Source organism: Pholis gunnellus (genome assembly GCF_910591455.1).
Source record: "Pholis gunnellus genome assembly, chromosome: 15".
NCBI classification, from domain to species: domain Eukaryota; kingdom Metazoa; phylum Chordata; class Actinopteri; order Perciformes; family Pholidae; genus Pholis; species Pholis gunnellus.
Window position 1 is genome coordinate 9838560 of NC_136542.1, and position 22958 is coordinate 9861517.

The following is a 22958-nucleotide window of genomic DNA, read 5'->3' on the forward strand; positions in this document are numbered from 1 at the left end:
CTTACCATCCCAGTCAAATGCATGAGCCTTTTCTTATGTAGCTCAATGAGGCCTTTTGATGAGACATTCTTGATTTGGTTTGTGCAGCTATCAAGGTGCTTTAAGATAAAGCTTTTTGACTAATAATCCACTCTGGTTAATACTTCTAGGTCCAGGTGAGCCATTCATTTACAGTCACCCCAAACTGGAGAAACTGGAGGAGGTGGTGGTGCAGCACTTCGGACGGTGGAGTGAGAGCTCGGCAGACAATAATGGTGATATACTGAAATCAAACGAATGTCTTTGGGTTCTAAATACAAAGAGAAAGACACTGGCGCTGTGTTAAAGCTGCTTACCTTAAAGGTTCAACATTGGAGTTGTATCGTGTGATGTCAATAGTGAACCGAGACTTGGCGGCAAACGCAAAAATAAAATTTCGATGAGAGAACGTTTACCCTTAACATACAGAATTTGGAGAGGATCGCAGGACAAAGTCTCGCTGAATCAAACGGGCACAATAAGTCGACGGATGGTGACTGAAGTCATTATTAAGCGGCCGGTTTCTCTTCTGTCTCATTAATGTCCAGGTCCTCAGGAAGTGAGCACGCGTGTGATGATCTTTTCATCGTTCCGGGAGAGCGTACAGGAGATCGCAGACATGCTGAACCACCATGCGCCGTTGATAAGAGTCATGACCTTTATGGGCCAAGCTTCAGCGGGGAAGGGAGTCAAAGGCTTCACACAAAAGGAACAACTGGAGGTAGACTGACTTTTTCAAGAACAAACTACTACATTTACTTTACATACTGATGGGTATACCCGTGAGTTTAGGATGACAACATAAGATTAAAAGGCTTTCACTATTTAAAGCTTTTTTTCCCCCACTTGTGTTGTAGGTGGTGTCCAGGTTCCGTCAGGGAGGCTTCAACACGCTGGTGTCGACCTGTGTGGGGGAGGAGGGGCTGGATATCGGAGAGGTGGACCTCATTGTTTGCTTCGATGCGCAGAAGAACCCCACCCGCCTGGTGCAGCGCATGGGGCGTACTGGACGTAAGCGGCAGGGACGCATTGTTGTCATCCTGGCTGAGGGACGCGAGGAGAGGGTGAGTGTTTGAGTTGCATCTATAAAAGCAAGATGAGCCGCGGTCCCTTGAGTTACATATGTTCTACCAAACGCACATCCACAAAACCACCCATTCTTAACTTTGAACCTTTTTGTTCCTCAGACATACAACCAGAGCCAGACCAACAAGCGCAGCGTAGACAAGTCCATTATCAGCAACAAAAGCAGTTTCCACATGTACCCCAGCAGTCCCCGCATGCTGCCCGAGGGGGTGAACCCCACCATGCATAAGATGCACATTACCTGTGGCCAGTTTGACCATCGGGAGAGCAGCAGGCGGTCCGTCAGGGGTCGACGGTCCCACCCTGAGGGACGGGCCTCACTCATCCACCCTCAAAACCTGAGTGAGTGATCAGACGGGCAGGTTCTGCTCGTACAAAATGGAGATGGAGAAGAAAAGCTAACCTTGATTGGAGAAACTGCAGATTTCTGAGTTTGTCTGTGCCTAATGTGGTAGTTCGGCAGGGCAGTGCAACGTCGGATGGGTTTCTGAGCAGTACTGAATATTCCCTGTGGGCGTCCGCCATGAGGCTGGAGGACGACGAAGCTCATCCAACCCTGAAACAGTCCCGTTTCCTGTCCCTGCCCAGTGATCGACCGCCTCAGGTTTCTTTCTTTCTCTTGTGTTTGTTTGTTTCTGTCTTTCTTGTGCAGGTCTGACAAAAGTATCAGACAATAGAAGACAATCTAAATGAAGATGATGAAATGATTAAATAAGACAAACCTTTTTTTGTCACGTTTGCAGTGTAGAGAAAGACGTCACAGCGTGCTGCCATCTTTAAATATACCATTAAGGCACATTGAAGGGAGTGAAATTTAAGTGTGACCATAACGTCTTGTAGATATTTTTAATGGATATCTACACATTTTTATATTGCCATAGAGCCATTCATTTCACTGCATCTTATGGCTCCCGTTTTTGACAGTGAATGGTGGCAGCTTGCTGTGATTTCAGGTCTGCTAAATCCTAACCCCAAGGTTTAAGTATGTGCAAGAACCTCGCTATATTTTCCTGTCTTCTGTTAAAAGCTTGAATATATTGTTCATATTTTACTTACCATCATGATGTAATTTCATGTCCCGTAGGAGGAAGATTCCAAAAGTGGACCCCCGTCCAGGGACCTATCTTTGTGGGAATGGAGACACTGGCAGCACAAAGTGCTTCCTACACATGACGTTGATCATTCCCTCCGCTGCCACCACTTCATTAAGGTGATGGAGCTCATAGACGGCATGAGGGAGGAACCCGAGGTGAGAAACGGAACAAGTTAATTTAGGATGTTTTTGTATTAAATCTGTGAGCACCGAATTTGGCTCTTTTAGTGTCTGCAGATGAGCACGTAACCACTAATTCAAGGTATGTGCAAATGAATCAAACATCGTGCAAAACATTTGCAAACATTTTTCATATTTTCATTAAAATAAATACAGTGGTCTGTGTCTTTGAAAGGGAGACCAAACTTGATAAATTCACCAGACTGAAAGGAGTCAGCTGAGTTTAATGAGAACAGATTGTGGTTTGTGTTTCATCATTTTGAGCTGGAGGGCAAATTCCTGGCACGATAAACAGGCTCCATAGTTAAAGAAAATTAATATATATATATATATATATATTCAACCGGTAGTTTTTGAGCTGTTCCTCTTCTTTGTCTTCTTTCTCTCGAATTAGATTTAAGATAAAAAAATGATAAAAGAAATAACTTTCCTTTTGGAAATATCAGTCGGAAATCTGAACATGTAGCACTAGAAATGTAATGATTTACTTTTACTGATGAATGCCAAAAATATGTTTCATAGTCAGGCGAACTATTCTTTCTCCCTCTGTAATAAAGCAGCTACAAGAGCATTTAGCTCCTTGCTGACCTAATAGCAGCGTGGCTCGTGGTCTCAGCTGCTGGTTCTAAGCAATCTGTTCCGGTCGTTTGAATGGATCAGTTATATCAGCAAGGACATCGGATCGAGTAGAAGTAGTCACATAGCAGTTGTTTTTTGTTGAATCTTCATGATGTCAACAGGAAATATGTTTTACAGACTCAGAAAGCATGCTGTTGTGGTTTTATAAGCAGTACCTGCTTGTTTTTTTATTTAGCCACCATTACGCTCTTCCTGACTTTGTTTACGTGTTGCCTATATCCCTTCCCAGCATACGTGATATCACTTCCAAATATTGTTTTTAAGTCGTTTCAGGCCTCCTTGTCTCACCGTCTGCTGTTTCACAAGATTGCACCATTGATTACACCTCTTGAGTTTGTTCAAATGCTTGAAACTAGGTCAGAGATTGTGGTAAAACTGACTATTGGCTGGACTAACAAGTGGGCTTTTATTACCTTTTTTGACCCCAACTTCCAATCTAGGGAAGGAGAGAATTAGCCCGCCTGCAAAAACAAAACTGGATTACAGGGCGAGATGGCAGCTAATGTCTTGCATGCCTTCATTGATGAATTCAAGTCATGAAATACCCAGCAAACAAAAATGAACATTAATTCAAACATTTCATAAAAAAACAACTTTATTTAAAAACCTAAACCTTAAACCTTAATCCTGAACACTATTGTTATTGTTATTGTTATCCTATATTATTATCAGTTACAATGATCTTTAAAGGATTAAGAACAGGACCCGTTATACAACTGAAGCATGTTAGTTTACATGCTAGTGTCACCATAGCATTTAAAATGAACTACTAAATGAACATCAGCTGTGAGCTTCTAAAGTTCTGTCCTATGATTATTAACAATGAATACTGTGATGTGCTGTTACAACCCTACACTACAGTTCTGTGTACACACTGTTTAATAAGTAGGTCTGATTGTTTTGTTTATGAAATTTGACTAGGTGTGCTTTATATAAGAGTTTACATGTACAATCAGGACATAAAATGGTTGGATAATAATACATTGATGTTAAGTGGATTAGTAAAATAACCAGAGGTGTAAACAGGCCTATGTCTTTAAATTATGATCAGCTAAGAAAACCACAAAAACCTTTGGTTTTCTTTAAAATTGTGAACTTTTCACACTGAACACAGCCCTCGCAGCTCCTGTTGGTTTATCTTCAACAAGGAAACGCCATCGATGACATTTGAATCGTATTCAGTTTCGTCAGTGGAAAGCCTCGCCTGTTGAAAGTATTCAGTGCACATTGAAAACTGTGTTAATTACAGCTTAACCCAGCCTAACTCAGCGTTTGCCTCCAGGGTTGTTTGTCTAAAAATGAAAGAGGGCGGTAGTACATGGCGTGAGGAAATAATTATTCATCTGTTGTTGGTTATTCATTTGTTTGCTTGCGACAGTTAACACCCCAATGACTCCAGTGGTGGAGTTATTGAAGATGTTATGACAATATATATGATCTACAGCCCGTATAATGGCTTACAGCCACTTTGTGTCTTTTTGTGGGAGATGAACATCCCAAAAGCTGTGTTTAGAGGAGTGTGTTTGCAAACACTGCGGATGAGGCACGACCCGTCATACTGGCTCCAGCTCTCAAAGTAGAAACCTGCTGATCAAGAAGAGTCTGTTGGTCCTTCCACCACTTTGATCCACACTGAAATATCTAATATTGATTATGAGTTGCTGTGAAATGTTGTACAGACATGTGTGTATATATATATATATACAATGTAAACATGCTCTGTTGTCATGTAAAAGTCCTGCAGTCCAAATATGATTTTTTTTAAATCTGAAATCTTAATGTGTAAAGTACAGAGTAACTACAGCTGCCAAATAAATGCAGTCTAGTAAAAAGTACAACATTTGCATTTGAAATGTGGTAAAACTACAAAACAGCTAGAAACACAGTCAAGTACAATTACTTAAGTACAGTACTCGAGACGGTGTACTTAGTCACATACCTCCACGTCCACCAAATTTAATCAAAGTAAATGTTTAGAAATAATAATAATTGAATACCTGTGGCTGTCATTTTTTTTTTTAATTCAAGTGAGTGCTGCTGTATGAGCCAAAATCTTGAGAAAAAAAAACCGCTCCATCAAATTGAATTTAAATCTGTTTTCAATGTCTGAGATGCAAATGGGAACGAAAACAGAACCTCTTTGAAAGATGTTGTTAGTTTATAATTAATTTAACAGTAATTCTATCCCTGCAGTGTGTTGTTTTCCTCTAATATGGCTCTAATTTTACTCATTTTTCAACATGGTTTCTCCATTTGGTGATGATGAATGGAGAAGATTGAAGAGGTTGTGCTCTATTGTACTGCATTGTTAGCATTACTTTTTCTGATCGTGAACAGCATAGAAGTCAAATACAGCAGTCGTGCATCCTTTTGGCAAACGGACGTGTTCCTATTAACACACAAGCAGCCTCTCCTCCAGCCGCTCTCATCTTTACTCGGGATAACATCAGCCACGGCTCACTTGCTTGGCTGCTTCAAACAAAACAACAACAAAAAAGCACCCGAATGAAAATCCAAACTTTATTTTTTTCTTCTGAATCTTGCCCTCCAGTTAATAGCCTTGCACTCAAAAAACCCATTAATCTAATTTGAGGCTATTTTTCTCTGTGGGTTCAAAACAATGCTGTGTTTTTCCATGTGCTGCCTCTTTTTCTGCATGAGGAGGAGACACGAGGCAGGCCGGCCTCCTCTCCTGTGATTATGTAACGCTTCTCTGAACTGTTACATAAAGCCAGGAAGCTGAAAGTAGGTTGGGCAGAGATGACCTACATATGTAGGACGGGGGAGAGCGGGAGTTACACGTTAAAGAGAATTAAAGCGACGCTAAAATTATAGACTAGACTTCACATGTGTAGTTGATGTATACAGTAGAATAGTTTTAAGTTTGATTGTGCTTGAGTTGTTTAAAGTGTAAGACAATTCAAGGACCTCAAAACAGACCATGGCTTTAGGTACATGAGAGCTTTGTATGCAAAGGTTGATATACCATTTTGCATTGTTGCAACAAAGACAGAAGTTTTGGGAAATATTACGATGATCAATGCATTTTTTGTGACATAAGTGTTATGTCTCGTATTCTTTTCATTCTTGCTTATTCTTGACATTGTTGCTCGTCTCACCAGCTGACGTCAGAAGTAGCTTTTATAAAAGCCTTGAACTCTTCGTCTGCCTTCAGATCGAACCTTTTTATCTGAGAATGACTCGGATGATTCTTGGGTTGTCGTATAACCAGCAACTTCATTGCAACGGATGCCAAAGTCCCTCCAATCAATAGTTTGCAGTATTTTCCCAACAGAGCGCCATTTGAATTAGCGCAGCTTGTGTTGTCAGTTGATCTGCATCTTCCACATTTTGGAACAAAGAAACTCCAGGATTTCTTAATCTGAGCCCGAGCAAGTTTGGTAAACAAAGTCATGCAGACTGATTAATACGGGCGATGCATGGTTTGTGCATCCCATTCGTTTGATCCTTGTAGTGCGATTGATCATTTATTAATTGTTTGTCAGGTTGTAAAGTTTAAACCTGTGTGAACCCAGTTCCAGTCATTATTCAATCAAAAGTCACCATAAATTAGATATTAAAATTAATCTTCAATGGGGGATGTGGATAATTCATTCCCTCAGTGTCCAGTGCGACTAAACCCTTGAATACCTAAGAGCCTTTGTTCCATTTTTCATCAGGATTGTGATGTTTTCAGGACGTCCTGTGGCCCTGCTCTCTGTGCACAGTGGACAGCTATGAACTAAACTGTGGCTGTGGGATACAGCAGTTTTCAGGATTTGTTAAAGATGGATTAGTTTTTAAAGATTTAGGGTAATACTTTCAAAATATTTTGCAATAGCAGCTGCAGTACAGCAACACCAATCTGAGCATGTAATATAAATACAACTTTCTGTAGAGGCCTGCAGCTCATAAAAGAAGTTATTATTTCACAATATTTTTTTATTTTTTTAAATGTACAAAATATAAACGTAATAAAATCTAATATATAACAATGAAATACTGTACATATTCTGAATCGGACATAACTTGTCTCCTGCTTCATAATTGACAGATTCGAGGGCCCCTCTTCTCTCCCCACTTGTATTCCTCATAATATAAATGACGTTGCTGCATTACGACGGTGTCAGAAGACGTCTGAGGAGCACTGGAGTTCCTTTAGCATACGTTAGTCTTCCCTTTTCAAAAATACACTAGCTCTTAAGAAGTTTTATTTTCCATTTTGTTGTAAATTTAAATTGATGCGATTAACAATGCTACCACAGCCTTGTCAGCTTCTGTCGATTTATATTCAACAGGAAAACACCGTTGATAACATTTGCAATTACTATTGCATGAAGTGTTAATTACAGCGCTCACATTCAAGTGTGCATGAGAGTGTGAGGGTTGTTTGTCTAAAAAGGAGGGCGGTAACATGGTGTGAAGAAATAATTGTTCAGGTGTTCATTATTCTTGTGTTTGCTTCTCACAGTAAATATTGCAACAACGTTAGTGGGTTATTGCCAAATATATATGATCTACTGCCCGTATAATGGCTTACTGCCACGGTGTGTCTTTTTGTGGGAGATGAACATCCCAAAAGGTGTGTTTAGAGGAGTGTGTTTGCGAATACTGCGCATGAGGCACGACCCGTCATACTGGCTCCAGCTCTCAAAGTAGAAACCTGCTGATCAAGAAGAGTCTGTTGGTCCGTCCACCACTTTGATCCACACTGAAATATCTATGAGCTGGATTGCTAGGACATTTTTTACAGTCTACTAGAGATTAGAATCATCAAAAGAGGATGGAATCAGGGCGTTCCTAATTTTAACCAGATCAGCAGCAGGCAGGAGTGATTTGATTTTCCGGATACTTCTATCTTGGAGTTCATCGAGTTGGTGTTGAAAGCATGTCTAAGAAAAGTAAAACATCAGTTTGACAGTCAGTGCTTTGACAATGAGTTGAATGGGTGGTGCAGTAGGCAGGCGACACCGTGTAATACTACTACACTTAGTCACCTGTTGGTGTAAAGACACAGCAGAGTCTTACCAGCTCTATCTGCATGAAAAAGCATGTGTCACCTGTCCAAGCGGCATACATGGAAGCTTAGTCGTCACTTTTATAACATAATAAATGTGGAAATGACCAGTTTCCCATTTGTTAACAATGCTTAGTGCCGTTTGTTTCCATTCAAATCATCCCCACTCCATTGAGTGTGAAGCTTTATTTAATACAGTCTACTCTGATCTAGTTGAATTGCCTTCTTTATAGGCAAAACCAGTATTTTGATCTCCATACACGCTCCTTTTCTCCCTCTCGCTCCACATCCGGCAGCTTGTTCTTGCTTATCTGTTCAGTGAGCATCTTCGTCCGGCTGGTCACAGGTTCGATTGCGCCCCGTCGGGCCAAGCAGGGTACCACTCTAGATGAATCACTTCCAGGTCATATGGCTTGCAAAGGTGACAGGTGCTGGATGATTAGGATGTGTGCACGTGTGCTTAAGATGCAGCAAGGAAGAGATGGAAGAGAATGGGAGGGAGTCTTCATTTTGGTGGTATTATTCTTTTTAAATGATCATCTTGGGGAACAATGTCTTAATTGCAGCAATACGTTCCCATGTGTGTCAGCAAAACAAATAAATATGAGACGTTACATCAGACTTTTGCATGTGCTCCATGTGTTGCTGTAATGTGACAACTCTTCATAGGACACTTCCTGATTAGATTACTGTATGAGCATGAACCGACAAGCTGTTTCTTTGGCGGACTGGCTTGTGTCACATGTGTCTTAAAAGGGTTGGCAAGTCCAGAGGCTGATTACAACTCCCTGACCTTGGTTTTCCTGCTGAGGGTTATTTCTTATACAATTCTTGTGTGTGTGTGTGTGTGTGTGTGTGTGTGTGTGTTCAGGGGGAGTGTCGTTATGAACAGGAGCTTCTCCCTTACCTCCACAAAGCGGATGCTGTTGGCCACGTGAAGAAAGGTCAGAAGAAGCAGAAGGGCACAAAGACCGGCACTAAAACGACCAAAAACAAAGCCAAACCGTCTCACTCTACGTTGTCCGATGTGGAACACTTCGACGACGAAGGAGATTGGGAAAATACACGAGGAAAGACCACAGTTTCCACACTCACTGTGACAAAACGGAGACTTCTTGTTGCCCATGATACTGAGGAGGCTTATGGTGACATCACAGATCACCCAGGACCAACGTGTCCTCTTCCCTCAAACAATGACTGTCCCGAAGCCGGCATGGATGATGACTGTGCCATTATTAACGAGGGTGTCATAAAGCCAGATTCCACAGTTGGTGAGGCTGTAAATTATGACAAAACTTCACAGTCGATTACAAGGATTGATGAAGATGAAGATGTCGAACTTCAGGCCATGTTTTACCTTCCTAAATGGGATTCAGCGCCTCCTCTTTCCTTTGCTAAACTCCCAGGAAGAGATCAGAGTCTGAAGCTCATCCTGGCCAACGTGGCGGAGCTCCTGTCCCGATCTCCACCGGCGTTAGATTTAGTGGCTGACACGGCTGCTCCGTCACTTCCTCCCTCTCCTCAGCGGCCTCATCTGCCATTCCAGATCAGCTTTGCCCTGGATGTGGACGACAATGACGATGAAGTGACGATGAGGGATGCTGACGATGCCCCCCTGAGGGCGGACTCTGACGAGCCTCCAGTTGATAAAGACAGTAAACCGTATCATGATCGGCCTCGTCAGCAGCAGCAGCAGAGTGCCAGCTGGAGCGGCGTGGCGGCAAACAGTCCGACCTGGGATGAAGTTTTTGGGGGAGAAGAAATGAATGATAATCAGGATGTCAGGGATAACCGCACGGAGACAGATGATGAGATTTACAAGGAGGAAGGGGCTGGTGATGAAGCTGAGAAGTACAAGGAAAAAAATATGAAGAACGATGGCACGATGGAGGACAAAAAGAGTCGGGATGATGTGAGGAAGGAGCAAATGCCCGACTTGACACATGGTGGCGGTGTGAAAGATGGCTTTCAGTGCAGAGCTCAGATGGACGAGAGCATGGATCTGTTTGGGGATGACGAGGCCTTCCTGCAGATGACCATCCCAGACATCTCCACTCCTGGCGTCACGCCCAACACATCCAGAGACATTGCTAATGGCACAACAAAGACGTCTCACGCTTCACACACATTTACCCCAACAAACCTATGTAGCACTACGCGCAGATTAAACGCCGCGCACACAAAGCACAGAGCTCACACTCCAAATACCCCGAGCGCCACAGAGAGGAAGCACACGGCAGCACCAAGTAAATCTGTGCCAGACAATTCAACGACAGACAAGGTAATCACAGCGCCATGTAAATCTCCCCCATTTGACGGCTCCCATGTCTACTACTCTGTCAACTTTGACCTCGGCTATTCACTGGAGGACTCTGACGAAGCGGAAGAAGAGGCTGTTCCCGCCCCGCGTGTATCGACCTCTCCACAGCCGAAGCAGCCGGCTGACCGTGCGGCGCCTTTGCCGGCCGTCTCAAACGCTTCCACTCCCTATAACAGCTTCCTCAGACAGAGAATGCCTCTACAGTCCAGTGAATCCACGATATTTACGGCAGAGATGCTTTCAGAGCACAGGAGGAGAGAAACGTCGTCTCTTCTAGCTTCGCCTGCTACAGGTGGTGCACTCCCATCTCCCATCGCGTCACCAGGAGTCAGGCGGATGCTTATGCCCGGCTTCACCGGGCCTCGCGCTCCGTCTTCGGTCCCCAGCTTAAAACAGAGACGGCTGGAGGAGAGCCCTAACCCTCCTCATCCAGGTGTGTTTACCTTTTCAAATAATATGGTTCCTAACCCTAAAACATCTTTATACTGGTATCATTTGTCCTGCTGTAGAGATTTCCGAATGTTTCGCCTTCTTTCTTAGTGGAACGCACCAGTGACAGTGAGGATGAGGTCGTGGTTCATAAAAGAAGACATCAGAATAAGGTCAAACCCTTGTCGTCCCCGGACGTGGTGAGCAAGTTCCTGTCGATATTAGAGCTGCAACTGATTTGTATTATGTTACTAATATGACAATTGTTTTCTAGATTAGTCATTTGGTCCAAATGAGATAAAAAGATGGTCATTTGAATTTGAACCTTTTTGTATATAGAATACAAATGCCAAGTAAATACAAAAAAAACGTCAGCCTCTGTGTTGTGGCGCAAAAAAACGAGGACTAATGCCGGAGTTCGTCTGACTCAGACAAACTCCGTCTTTCCATCACCGCCAAGGTACCTGCAGTTGTCATGGCAACGAGCCTGCAAGCAGTGAAGGAGCATTTGCAGCTCTTGAAATGTCAAAAAAACATATCTGGATGAATTTAGACGAGAAACCACATATGTGCTGTTTACGAGTGACGTGTGACCCGTCCTGTCTCTGCTAGTCTAAGACGTGCAGCGACGTGGACTCCCCGGTGGTTGTGAAGAGGAAACGTGCAGCTGCACTTAATACCGTAAGATTTACTTCATTAGCAGCGATTAAAGCCACACGGTTCAACCTGTTCCGCACAGTCAATGTGATCTAAATGATTTCACTCCCATGCATTACTCACACTCATTTCCGAATGGTTTTGACTCATTTGTTCTCCTCGCTGGTCTCCAGTCAGATGAAATGGACGGTGAAGCTGTTTCTGATGATGATTTCCAGAAGAAGTCTGTGTTCACACGCAGAACCACAGCACCCGGAGCCGAGAGCAAAAGCGTCCAACAAGGCAAAGCCAAGGTTTGTGTGACAGATGGTCTCTGCCGAACGCTGTGATCTGAATCCAAATCATATCGTTTATTCGTCATGTTTTCTTGTCACTGCGTGCAATGAATGGCACCGGTGTTGATACAAACACAGCTCTGGTGGCTGGAAAAATGAGAATGCATGTTGCCTTAAGTGCAGAAACGTGAATGTACTGTATATTATTTTTAGTGTGCGAATGTATTTCTGATGAATATTAGTCAAATATTGACTTTGTTTTTGGTCTCCACAAACTCCTGAGGGAAATATCTGGTTATTTTAGCTACAGAAAATACAACCATGACATATTTCAGACCCGTTTTTGCCCAAAAATGACACCTTTCCTCCCTCCGTGAAAATGTCACGTCTATAAATGTCACTCACAGACACATGTAGCATCCGTCAAACTTGACATTATCCATTGTGTCTTTCTCAGCACCCCAAACGTCGAAAAGGCCACCATTTCCTGGATGAAGAAGCAGAGCTGTCGGGGGAGGGGGGGGCCGATGTGTCGTCTGATGAAGAGGATGGAGAAGAACAGGACCGCTCTCTTGAAGGCTTTGTGGTCGACAACACACACTTCTCACAGGGACTGAATGGTACAGCGCCATGTTTATTCCAAGAAATGTGATTTCATTGTACCCCTCAGTGGATTATATTTCAAATCTAATTCACTAAAGTGAGCGGAAGGAATTGTGCCATAACATTGAGGCTTTGTTTGTCCCCCTCTATGGCAGACTCAGACATGCATGGCGTTTACCTGAAGTCGGTGAAAAGCCCTGCAGTCCAGGGAAAGTTCAAAATGTCCTACAGAAATCATCACAACATGGACATATTTTCTCAGGTAGACTTTATATTATATTCTCTATAAATGTGACTTACAAAGAAACCAAATACAAGGCAGTTAAGTTACCTTCTGGCCTTATTATTGACTCCAGGTGCCTGAGATGGATGAAACGTATGCAGAGGACAGTTTTGTGGTGGGAAGTGAGGTGGAGGAGGTGGAGAGCAGCGCGGAGGACGCTGAAGACATTGAACTTATGCCCGAGGAATCGTATGTGGAGGGGCGGAGGCAGTACGCCACCAGACGGCGTGTATTCCTGCACAAAGCGAGAGCAGGCGCCGGCGCCAAGCTTACAGCTGGAGCTCCGCCAGAGCAGAAAGCTGGGCTGAAAACCAAGCGCGTCCGTGTCATACGCCTTGAGGATTCTAGTGAGGAGGAGACGGAGGAAGTTGGTAAAAGGAGAAGTCTCACAACAGAAGCGGATGTTGCTGTCCCTCTGTGGCCAAAGGCAGTCTGGCAGAAACCCTCCTCCTCCTCGTCTTCAACCGCAGCATCCAAGGTCTCAGTACTGAGCAAGGCACAGAGGTGCTCAGTGAGTGAGGACCGGCAAAAGGAAAGGTAAAAGAAATTCCCATACGGTAGCACATACACATTAATCAACCACTGGAGCATAATCTTCTTTTATCTTACAGGTGTCGTCAAAGGATAGAAAATCAGCATTTGCTCTCTGATGAGCTGGACTTTATAGAGACAGAGTTGCCGTTATCCTCCAAGAAACAACCCCAGGTACGAGCAAAGATGGTACATATACACGGTGTGTGTTGTTAAACATGGTCTCTAAAACATACAAAAGAAGTTGACTTCATTGAGGATTTCTTCCAGGCACCTCTTGCCACCTCCTCCGTTCCACAGACGTCCACTGCGCAGGGTTCATCATCAGTCGGCGAGCCCCCTGCTCCCCCCGCACCCGTTTGCATTCTGGTGGACAGTCGCTGCCTCAGTAGCGGGGTGGAGCTGATGACCAGCCTCCGTCAGCGCCACGCAGCCACCGTCCACGTCTGCTCGCTGGACGGCAGCTACTTCATCGTCAGCAACCGCACGGCGGTGGAGAGGCACAGCCAATCGGACTTGGCGGCGATGCAGAACCGCAAGCGACTGGCTGAAAGAGTGAACAGCTTGCAGGGGTTGTTTGAGCGCGTTTGTCTGATAGTGGAGAAGGACCGAACCAAGCCAGGTCAGTAGGGAGGGACTGCTGATTTGATGACTCAATAAGGAGCCACATTTGATTAAATATGGATATTGTGCTGTGTATTTGTCTTTATAATTGTCACAGGCGAGGCGTCCCGTCCGTTCCAGCGAACGCGCTACTATGACAGCACTTTGACGGCGCTGGTGCGCACCGGGATGCGCTTGCTGTGGAGCGATGGCGCTGAACAGAGCGCCGGCTTGCTGGCAGACCTGGCACGGCTGGAGCAGCGCAAAGGTCAGGGCATCGTCGTACCGATGGAGGTCAGAGGGCAGCACAGCCAGCAGGCTCTGCAGCTCTACTTGAGCCTGCCCTCAGTCAACTACATCCAGGCCCTCAGCATGAGCCACAACTTCAGGTCTATTGGCCAACTCATCAACAGGTAAAGGGAGTGTGTGTGTGTGTGTGTGGTGTGTTGTGGCAAAAGAACAGATAGCTTCTTTCTCCCGTTGGTCACACAGTACAACGTCTCCTCCCGTCTTCTTCTGTTCCTCCCACAGCTCCATTGAAGCCATACAAAAAGGAGGCTGTATGAGTCGGTCCAGAGCCGAGGAGATCTACCGCTTCCTGCGCTACTCCTGCGACTCCTTCTTCTTGAACACATCAAAAGCAGGAAAAAACAGCTAGCAGCGCAGAGGAGAAACCCTGTAGGGAAACAACAATCTGAATTCTATTCCTCTCTTCCTTTTATTTGTCCACTACTTTGTCTTTCTTCGCTTCCCCTGCCCTTCTTTTTGTTGCTCTTCTTTGTTGTCACTCTCACCAGGGACCAGAGGATGACGGGGTACTATAATAAGTACAGTAACTGATCTATCTGAAGTGCCTCGGGATAATAATCCAACCTTTTTTGCACAAGTTGAAAGGGAAACACCACACAACTCAACTAGTTTGTTACATAATACAACGGGTGTCTTGATATAAGGCATATGATTTGTTTCATGCTGTATTTTTGTCATAATTTGGGTGAAAAGTGTTTCCCTTTAGACTAATCTAAGTTGAGGCAATGCTGTGATCATAATCAATATTTGATTGATACTTGAATAACTTATTGTTTTTGCCAAATCATGTATACATTTGTTTATAATGCTACTATATCAAATGTCTTGAATAAACTGCTATTTTTATGCATTACTGTCAAAGTATGTGTGTACAGTGAGCAGAGCCTGTGATACCATCTGTCACCACTAGATATCAGTCTTTCATTTCTTTAACACGTCCGTCCATTCTCAGAAGATATTGTGGGAATAGTTGAGCTGCACCAAGAACCGTCTTTCAGAAAACAATGTGATTTTTATTTCACCTTTCTCTCAGAGTACTACAATAGTGTGCACGCTGCTTTGATGCAAGATAATGTACACAAACGAGCACACTACATGAAGGCAACAGTAGTTAAATCAGCCCTTTTTACAAAGATGTCGACAATCGCGCATAACCCACCCGTACAATCAGACAACTTGAGACAAAAGAGAACACAAATCTTGAAACCCCCAAAGAAATACAGGATTATACCTAAAGAAAAAACCCACAAAATGCACAGTATGTACAACATGTCATTGGACAACCCCAAAGCTATTTCAGACCAGGCAAACATCTGCCACTCTTTAATAAGAAAAACAACAGCAGCAAGAAAATGTGTGGAAGGAAAGTAATAGCGCCAGCAATTTTAATACTTGTTCACCTGCAAGTAGGTTTACCAAGGAGGTTTTTTTTGTGCACGACCGCAGTTTCATTTGTTATAGCTTACACTTCAAACCTGTAAAGTGTTTGTGAACTCGGGCAGCTGTTAACTGAGTCAAGTACTGAGGTCAAATTCCTCTAGGTCACTGTGCCCCCCCCCCCGTCCTATAATGACTATCCTGGTTAATATTGAGAGGCGCAGAGGCGTCCAGTGACTTATTCTCGTAACACTTGTGTGGTCTGATGGTCATGCGTCTGAGAATGTGATCACAGGTGCATAAATGACAGAAGTAGTAATGTGCCGTCTTAAACTCGCAAACAGCGGCCACACAATGCTAAAACCTGCAGCTGAAAAGTGTTCAAATTGCCGGACCCATTCCTTCCTCTGCTTCCAGGAGGCGCAGGCTGGTGCACAGCCCCTTTCTGACAAAACCACAGCTCCACCTTGAGGAGGAGGCGGAGCCTGACATGTGCAAACAAGAGGCACAAGATTTAAAATGACATTTAGATTTTTTTAAAAGCCCACTTTTAACCAGCCATCAGCCATCTTCAGCCAACAGAATCTAGCACTACTTGGAAATACAAAATTAAAAAAATCTATTGCAAAGTGAAAGGTTTGATGGCCGAAAATGGATTCTAACAGTGCGTGTACTCACGATACCATAAGGTGCTTTCTTTGGACACTGTCCACGACAAAAAGAATAAAAACGGCATAGTGGCTTTGGACAATGATTGTGTCAAATAATGACACTTTAAATGCCTTTGTATCTGTGTTTGTCATACTGCAACGGGCCAAAACGGAGCCTGTAATATTTCCACCAATTAAAACTTTAAACAGCATCAAGACTTTGGCTCAAATTCCTATGACTTCTCATAGGAACTACATACACAATTACAACCTCAGAAAAATAATATTTATAGGTAAAACGCTTTCTTTGTCTCCGTAACCATTGTGAAAAGATGCTGTGTTCACACTATGTGGAGGTGACTTGACCTGGATATCATGGAGGTAACATAATTAATTGGTTAACTGCTTAAAATTATTTAATTGAAAATCACATTAATTTTACTGATTGAAGTTTGCAAAAAGTAACAGTAAAAAATGCATTCATGTTCACAAACATGCTAAACTTTGTAGACTATTTTTGGTAATCAATAACTAAGTTTAGGCATGTCTTAATGTCTTATAGTGGAGAACAGTTAACATAATCCATGATTTGAACACAGCATTAAAGGTAGTGTCACTTTTAAGAACATCTGTAACCACTGTAATCAGTGACAATTGTAACAGTTTCCTAAATTACTTAAAACTCAAAATGTGTACAAAAACCAAGGACTATTAGCCATACTATATTTACAAGTGCAACCTTTATCTTAAAATATATTATTTAAATACTGGCTGTAGCTCCATGGGCTTACCTCGGATCAGTTCACCTCTCTCATAATTGACACCAGTTAACAGATCATAGACCTGCATTAAGCTGCAGCTTCCCTCTCGAGAAACGCTATATAGACGTGCCGATGACTGTGGTCATGCTCTCTGCAGCTCACATGCTGGTTGGCTGTGTCTGGGGCCGCGGCTCAGAGTCCTGAATGCTACACTCCTCTTCCTTGCGCATGTACATTAAAAATAGAGTCACGGTGGCAAACGTGGTCGCATTCACTGGGAATGCACGGAGCAAAGTGGACGTGAGTCCCCGCGTGAACACCCTCCACCCCTCTTTCTTTAAGCTCTGCCTGACACAGTCCATGATGCCACTGTACTGGTGGACGCCGCCCACCCCGTCCGCCTGAAGGCGCGACTTGATCACGTCCACGGGATAGGTGGAGATCCAGGAAGCGATGCCGGACATCCCACCGGCAAACAACAACTTGAGGATCATGTAACGATCCTCCGGCTCGCAGCCGAGGTAACGTGTCCACGTGTCGTAAGCGAGAAAGTACACGCCGAAAGCGGGAGTCTCGCGCAGCAGGGTGGTCACCATGCCGCGATTGATACCTCGGATCCCCTCCTTGTTGTAGATTCTCCTCAGACAGTCCAGGGAGTTCTTATACAGCTTCGTTTTCGACTTCTTCTCTCCGGTCCCTTGCAGCTGCATGCGTGTCTTGGCCAGCTCCATCGGGCAGCAGATGACACACTGGATGGTTCCTGCGGAGGCTCCGGCCAGGAACTGGTTGAGGGGCGTGTCGCGGCCGAGCTTGCGCATGGCGTTGCCCTGGACCCCAAAAACTATGGCATTGATGAAGGTGAGGCCCATCATTGGAGAGCCGATGCCTTTGTACAGACCGAGCATCTACAGACACGGAGACAGATTACTGGGACATCAGAATCTCTACAGAGCCCAGCAGCTGTCAACATTTTATGATCATTCCTGCACTCAAGTCTAACTAATTAAGCTCGTAAAGGATTTATTATGTAGTGTAGCAAACCATACATTTTCAGATAAGAGCAGTGACAAGCTAGCAGCTGTGTTTTAATGTTGATGTGTCCTCAAAAACTTCAGCTGCTAGGTACAGACACACACACACACACACACACTATAGTGTGACACATAGCAGAATAAAGAAAGTCAACAGGTCAAGGACAATGTAAACAGATCATCAGATTGATTTTGTAAATGAATGCCCACATATATCAAATTGCATATTGTACTGTAGTAGAAATACAATCCAATGCCTCCATGTCAAAACAGCCACAAGACGTTCAGCGAGACCGAGCATAGACTTAGCTTAAATGGCATGATATGCAAAGCTTTATTTAGCCCATGCAGAAAAAAGATCCTCACTGACCCTGGCTAACAGGCCCCCCCCCCCCCCCCGCCCCCTTACACCCCATGTTAGCAACATGCTGGCTGACCATGGGCTGATGCGTGTCTGGAGATGGGACTGTAACTGGACACTTTAATCAGAGCGGTGACCATTCTTAACCGTGGCACAGTGGACAGCACATGGTGAAAGACATACATACATTATCTAAACAGCCATGACAGAAAATATATATACAAACTAGTAAAAACATTAAGAGACATTTACAACAAACTTACCGACTCTTGGCGTATGATTGACTGGAAGCAGTGATATGTCCCGCGGTACAGAGGTCTGTCCACATTTTGAACTTGAAGCCTCACCTGTGGATGACAGCCTCCGTGTTAGTCATGTGATAAAAGTAACATGGCCGTCAACAACTACAAACCACATACTGTAACACAGAGTCAAAGGGAAACGAGCAGGCAGAGCTTTGAAATGGTTCTTTGATGGTAAAATGAATATATTAAAGGGTGCAACATACGAGGGGAAAACATTAACCGAGCATGAAGTTGTATGAGAAATATCTTCTGCGCTTTATATTTCTATAGAGCAAGACAAGACATTGGGTGAGAGAAAACGAAAGAGACCTCGACCATACTTACTAGGTCACATTTCCATCGAGAGGTTGTTTATTTCTCTCTCTCATCTACAACACAGTGACACTGTTGCTGTTAAGACAGCCTCCCCAAGGCACCAGCTCAGGGAGAAATGACATTGAAAGCAAAGTATAAAAGAGCTACAACCAAACCATTGACCACCTCTGTATGCCTCCCACGTGGATGCTGCGATTTTAAACAATCGTGTGCCATATTTAAGCCTTCCTTGTCAGGCCTCAAACAAATAATGTGAATGAATTATGGCAACAATGTATTTAATTCAAAGTTTTACAGAAATGGTCAAATGGGAGGTCAGAAAACCACACCAGTGATTATTTTTCCATTAAATTTGACTTTAACGAGTAGCTTAAAGCCAAAAACGAGTACGTCTACTAACGACAGTGATTACAATACTTCATGTGACTGTGTGGTTAGTTGAAAACAATGGCTGTAAAGGATAAGAGAGCACCAGAGTTATTCAGCAAAATGCCAGTAACCGAAGCACATTTCTTTATTTTAAGGGGGAATAAGTGTATGTTCTTGTTCTGAAGTTCAGAACAATACTTTATAGTATACACAGAACGTGGTTGTTATATTCAAACACGATCTGCATCGGATAAAACACAAGTATTTCAATAATAATAGCCCTACAGTCATCTAAGATCCCATTGATCGTGCTCAAGTATCTCAGTGTATTGCAGATTATCTGGGTTCATATTCAGAGTGGTCTGATTTACAACACCATAGCAGCAAAGCACTGGATCCTGCCATTGACCAACATGAGCAAATGATGAAGAAGACGGAGCAGACACTCACCTTCACAGTGTCAAACGGATGTCCAACCAAAACACCAACTGCCCCTGAAAAAAAAAACAAGAGAACGTTTTTAATATCATATTGGAAAATACTAATTATGAAACCATTTTTTTTAGAAAATGGCATAATAATCTTGCGGCTTATCTCTCGACTGCAAACGGTCCGTGCCCGAGGCTGAACAGAGTAATCACTGCATTGTATCGGTGTCGAAAGCTGGACGGTACCCTGTCCTTGACTGAGCAACAAATCCATTATACAGTAACTTCTGACCATTCTGACCATGTCATATCAGGACATATTAGCCAAGAGAGGTATTCACTCATCAGAGGTATCTAATCCTCAAATGTGACACCTTATAATGCTGATTATAAACAGTACAAACAGTGTATCTCAATTATAAGGGACTGGTTTTGGGAGTCTGTTACACATAATGCACACACCTGTTATTATTAAGGTGTGACCAGCTTGCATTGAGACAGGAGTACAGGACAGGACACGTCTGAATCAGTGAATAAACAAAGTAAAAAAATAAGTCTACAGAAGTGTGGGCGTAGCTTTAGGGGATTTTATATCTGACTATGAGGAGCACACATACCACTTTATTTCAGGTACTAGTATCCCTACATAAAGTACCTTACATCTGGCTTTTCTGGACAACACTCTTATCTCACCAGCTCTAAAGTGAGACTATCTGGGGTAGTTTTGGGGAAGACCTGGCCTTGGGGGGGGGGGGGAAGACAAGACAGCTGACTAGATTCCCAGGGCTTTATGGAGAGAATGCACTGGAGACATAGGGCTGCGAGTTACCTCCATTCAAACAGGAAGGCATTAACTTAAAATTGCCCCATCATCATGTAGAATGGTGCAATATCTGATGGTGAGTAAGCACGAGAACAGATGATGCCATTCCCTAATACACTGTTAAACTGCTTCCTTCATTCGGGCTTTAATGCACGCGAGCTATTGAAATAATGTCAACACATCAACACCACTCCCTACCTGCGAGTTATCGGTTATTTCCCAACTTTAACCTACACCCGGCATTTCCATATAAGTTCATAGAAACCAAAAGAAAACTTGGATTTTGAGTTTCTTAATTGTTTGTTTGTATTGTTTCTCGGACGTGGCAGCTGGGGACAAATCACCACGCAGTGTGAGCGGTCCACGCGCTCCTTGACGAAAGACAAACTGAAAGCTGGTTAATGCTAACATTAGCTTCCGCTCGTTAGCGTGGCAAGCTAACAATCAGTACCGGGCTCATTAACTGTTACTTACCTCCTAAACAGCCCGCAGCGAAGTCCAATGCCATTCCTTTCAAATAAATCTAACGGTGGAAATGTGTCAAGCTAACTTGGTGGCTGACAGACGTAAAAAAAAAGTTATTTAGTGGTTACTTTCGTTATGAATCTCCCCGGAATGGAAAGTCTGCACTTCGTTATTTACAAGCTCAGGCTTGGTGTTCAAGCCAAGCTTGGTTAGCGTTAAGCAATCTCCTCTGTTGGGTTTCTGACGCTGAGCAAAGCGGAAGATTTAAATGATAACCGCACGGACTCGGGGGCCTGGTTGAAACTGTCTCCGCACACGCTCACTATTTTAAGTGCCCCTTACTGCCAACACTTTCTATATATGTACAGCAGGAGGAGGAGGAGGAGGAAGAAGAAGAAAGCGGCACTGGTTCAAAGTAGAAAGGAAGAAACGTGTATGCACTTATTTTAAAGGAAACCCAATCGGATACTTGGAAGTAGACAACTCCCCTAGCCGGGGTCTGTCCGCCCCTCGCACTCATTGGCTGCTGGCGGGCAGCGCCTCAGAGCCGCAGAGGCGTGTTAGAAACCATCGCTGCTGATCCTCCGCACCGTCAGAATCAACAGTGTTATCGTGGAGGTCGTCATCAGCATGTGTGAGCGTCCAACTGGGATACTTTGACAGAGTGACTGGGGAGCTATGAATAGTGTACTCAAACTACACTAGCAGTGTGCTGAAATACAACACAACGGCCCTGCAAACAGTTGGGAAAAGTATTTACATTTACTCAAGTACGGTTCATTTATGAAGTAATTCTACTTCACTTAAGTATTTCTATTTTATGCTACTTTTGGAAGCCAAATGGGGATTATTTTTGACAACTTTGCAGAATATTAATATAAACTATTTAATCAACTCATAAATGATGATGTAATATATGGATAGAGATACCACCAGGCAGTACATCAAGTAGAAAGTAGCCCCACCTTTACATTACATTACATTACAGTCATTTAGTAGACGCTTTTATCCAAAGCGACTTACAATAAGTGTATTCAACATAGGTATTCAAGAGAACTACTAGTCACCAGAAGTCATAAGTGCATCTCCTTTTTTAAACAAGCATCTAAGAGCATACACCAGAGCAAAAATACAGTGCAGAAACAAACAAATAAAATAAGTGCAAGAAACTAATACGTATACAATAAGTGCAACAAACTAGTATGAATACAATAAGTGCTGAGTGTAAGGCTCAGGGTAGTACTTTTTGAAGAGGTGAGTTTTACCAGCTGCAACATTAGTGCTAACACACTAATACATCACTAATGAGAAGCCATTAAAAAATATTATATTATTCTCATATGGGCCATTCGGCATAATGAGTATTCCTTTTGGCACTTTAAGTATATTTTGATGCTGATACCTTGTGCTTGTACTGAAGTACGATTTTAGAGTATTTGATTCAAGTTTTTTACTCTGTGGTATTATTACTGAAGCAAAATATCTGACTACTTCTTCCATCACTGAGCGTAGGGACAGTCAGAGAAGTGGCGATTTATCTCTATAGTCATTTTGACCACATAGTCTGTAGTATTGTACTGGTTGTAAAGCATACTGTCCCCCCATAGAATCTATGGGGACACAAAATATTAACTAATCTAATCAAAGATGGATTACCGGCTAAGCAAAGTGGGCAATCATAGCACTGCAGCGACACTGAAAGCTTTTTTTGTTTAGAAGCACGTCTCAAAAAATCTTCAAATGCGTTTACATGCAACACACAAAACAACCAAAGCAAAGAGGCAAACATGTATCCAGACGAAACCTGTCCAGTGGCATGACTGTAGTCTTCATCCTAGAAGAACGTGGAATTGCATTGTTGTGCTGACTTGTTAGTGTTTAAAATGTCAGTCCATATCTTTATTTGTCAATTACTTCAATACCTTCATTTCTGTTCTTCAGGTTGTATTGCTGTCTCCTGCTGACATGGTGAAAAGGTGTCAGCAGTGTGATGGGGTTGCCTTCTCAAAATGTACAGTTTTTATATAGAG

The 22958-nt window shown here is 43.3% G+C and overlaps 2 protein-coding genes across 2 annotated transcripts in view; one reads left to right on the top strand and one right to left on the bottom strand.

The window, feature by feature from the left end:
- Nucleotides 1-14849, top strand: part of fancm (FA complementation group M) — a gene marked incomplete at its 5' end in the record, with an annotated part of 33138 nt that extends 18289 nt beyond the window's left edge. Inside the window, 17 exons of the mRNA XM_079174688.1 lie at nucleotides 150-254; nucleotides 567-739; nucleotides 876-1082; nucleotides 1206-1446; nucleotides 1560-1708; nucleotides 2189-2353; nucleotides 8905-10786; nucleotides 10894-10982; nucleotides 11395-11463; nucleotides 11613-11732; nucleotides 12172-12334; nucleotides 12473-12579; nucleotides 12674-13137; nucleotides 13212-13305; nucleotides 13402-13753; nucleotides 13853-14147; nucleotides 14266-14849. Of these exons, the coding sequence (XP_079030814.1) occupies nucleotides 150-254; nucleotides 567-739; nucleotides 876-1082; nucleotides 1206-1446; nucleotides 1560-1708; nucleotides 2189-2353; nucleotides 8905-10786; nucleotides 10894-10982; nucleotides 11395-11463; nucleotides 11613-11732; nucleotides 12172-12334; nucleotides 12473-12579; nucleotides 12674-13137; nucleotides 13212-13305; nucleotides 13402-13753; nucleotides 13853-14147; nucleotides 14266-14392 (4802 nt within the window). The 3' untranslated portion in view covers nucleotides 14393-14849. The remainder of the gene's footprint in view (nucleotides 1-149; nucleotides 255-566; nucleotides 740-875; nucleotides 1083-1205; nucleotides 1447-1559; nucleotides 1709-2188; nucleotides 2354-8904; nucleotides 10787-10893; nucleotides 10983-11394; nucleotides 11464-11612; nucleotides 11733-12171; nucleotides 12335-12472; nucleotides 12580-12673; nucleotides 13138-13211; nucleotides 13306-13401; nucleotides 13754-13852; nucleotides 14148-14265) is intronic.
- A 196-nt stretch (nucleotides 14850-15045) lies between these two features.
- On the bottom strand, nucleotides 15046-21238 carry slc25a29l (solute carrier family 25 member 29-like). The gene is made up of 4 exons (XM_079174296.1): nucleotides 20938-21238; nucleotides 19663-19706; nucleotides 18487-18570; nucleotides 15046-17736 (listed from the first exon to the last, which is right to left on the bottom strand). Exons 1-4 carry the CDS (start codon nucleotides 20969-20971, stop codon nucleotides 16990-16992), a joined length of 909 nt encoding a protein of 302 aa, XP_079030422.1. The 5' UTR covers nucleotides 20972-21238; the 3' UTR covers nucleotides 15046-16989.
- Between the last annotated feature and the right edge of the window lie 1720 nt (nucleotides 21239-22958).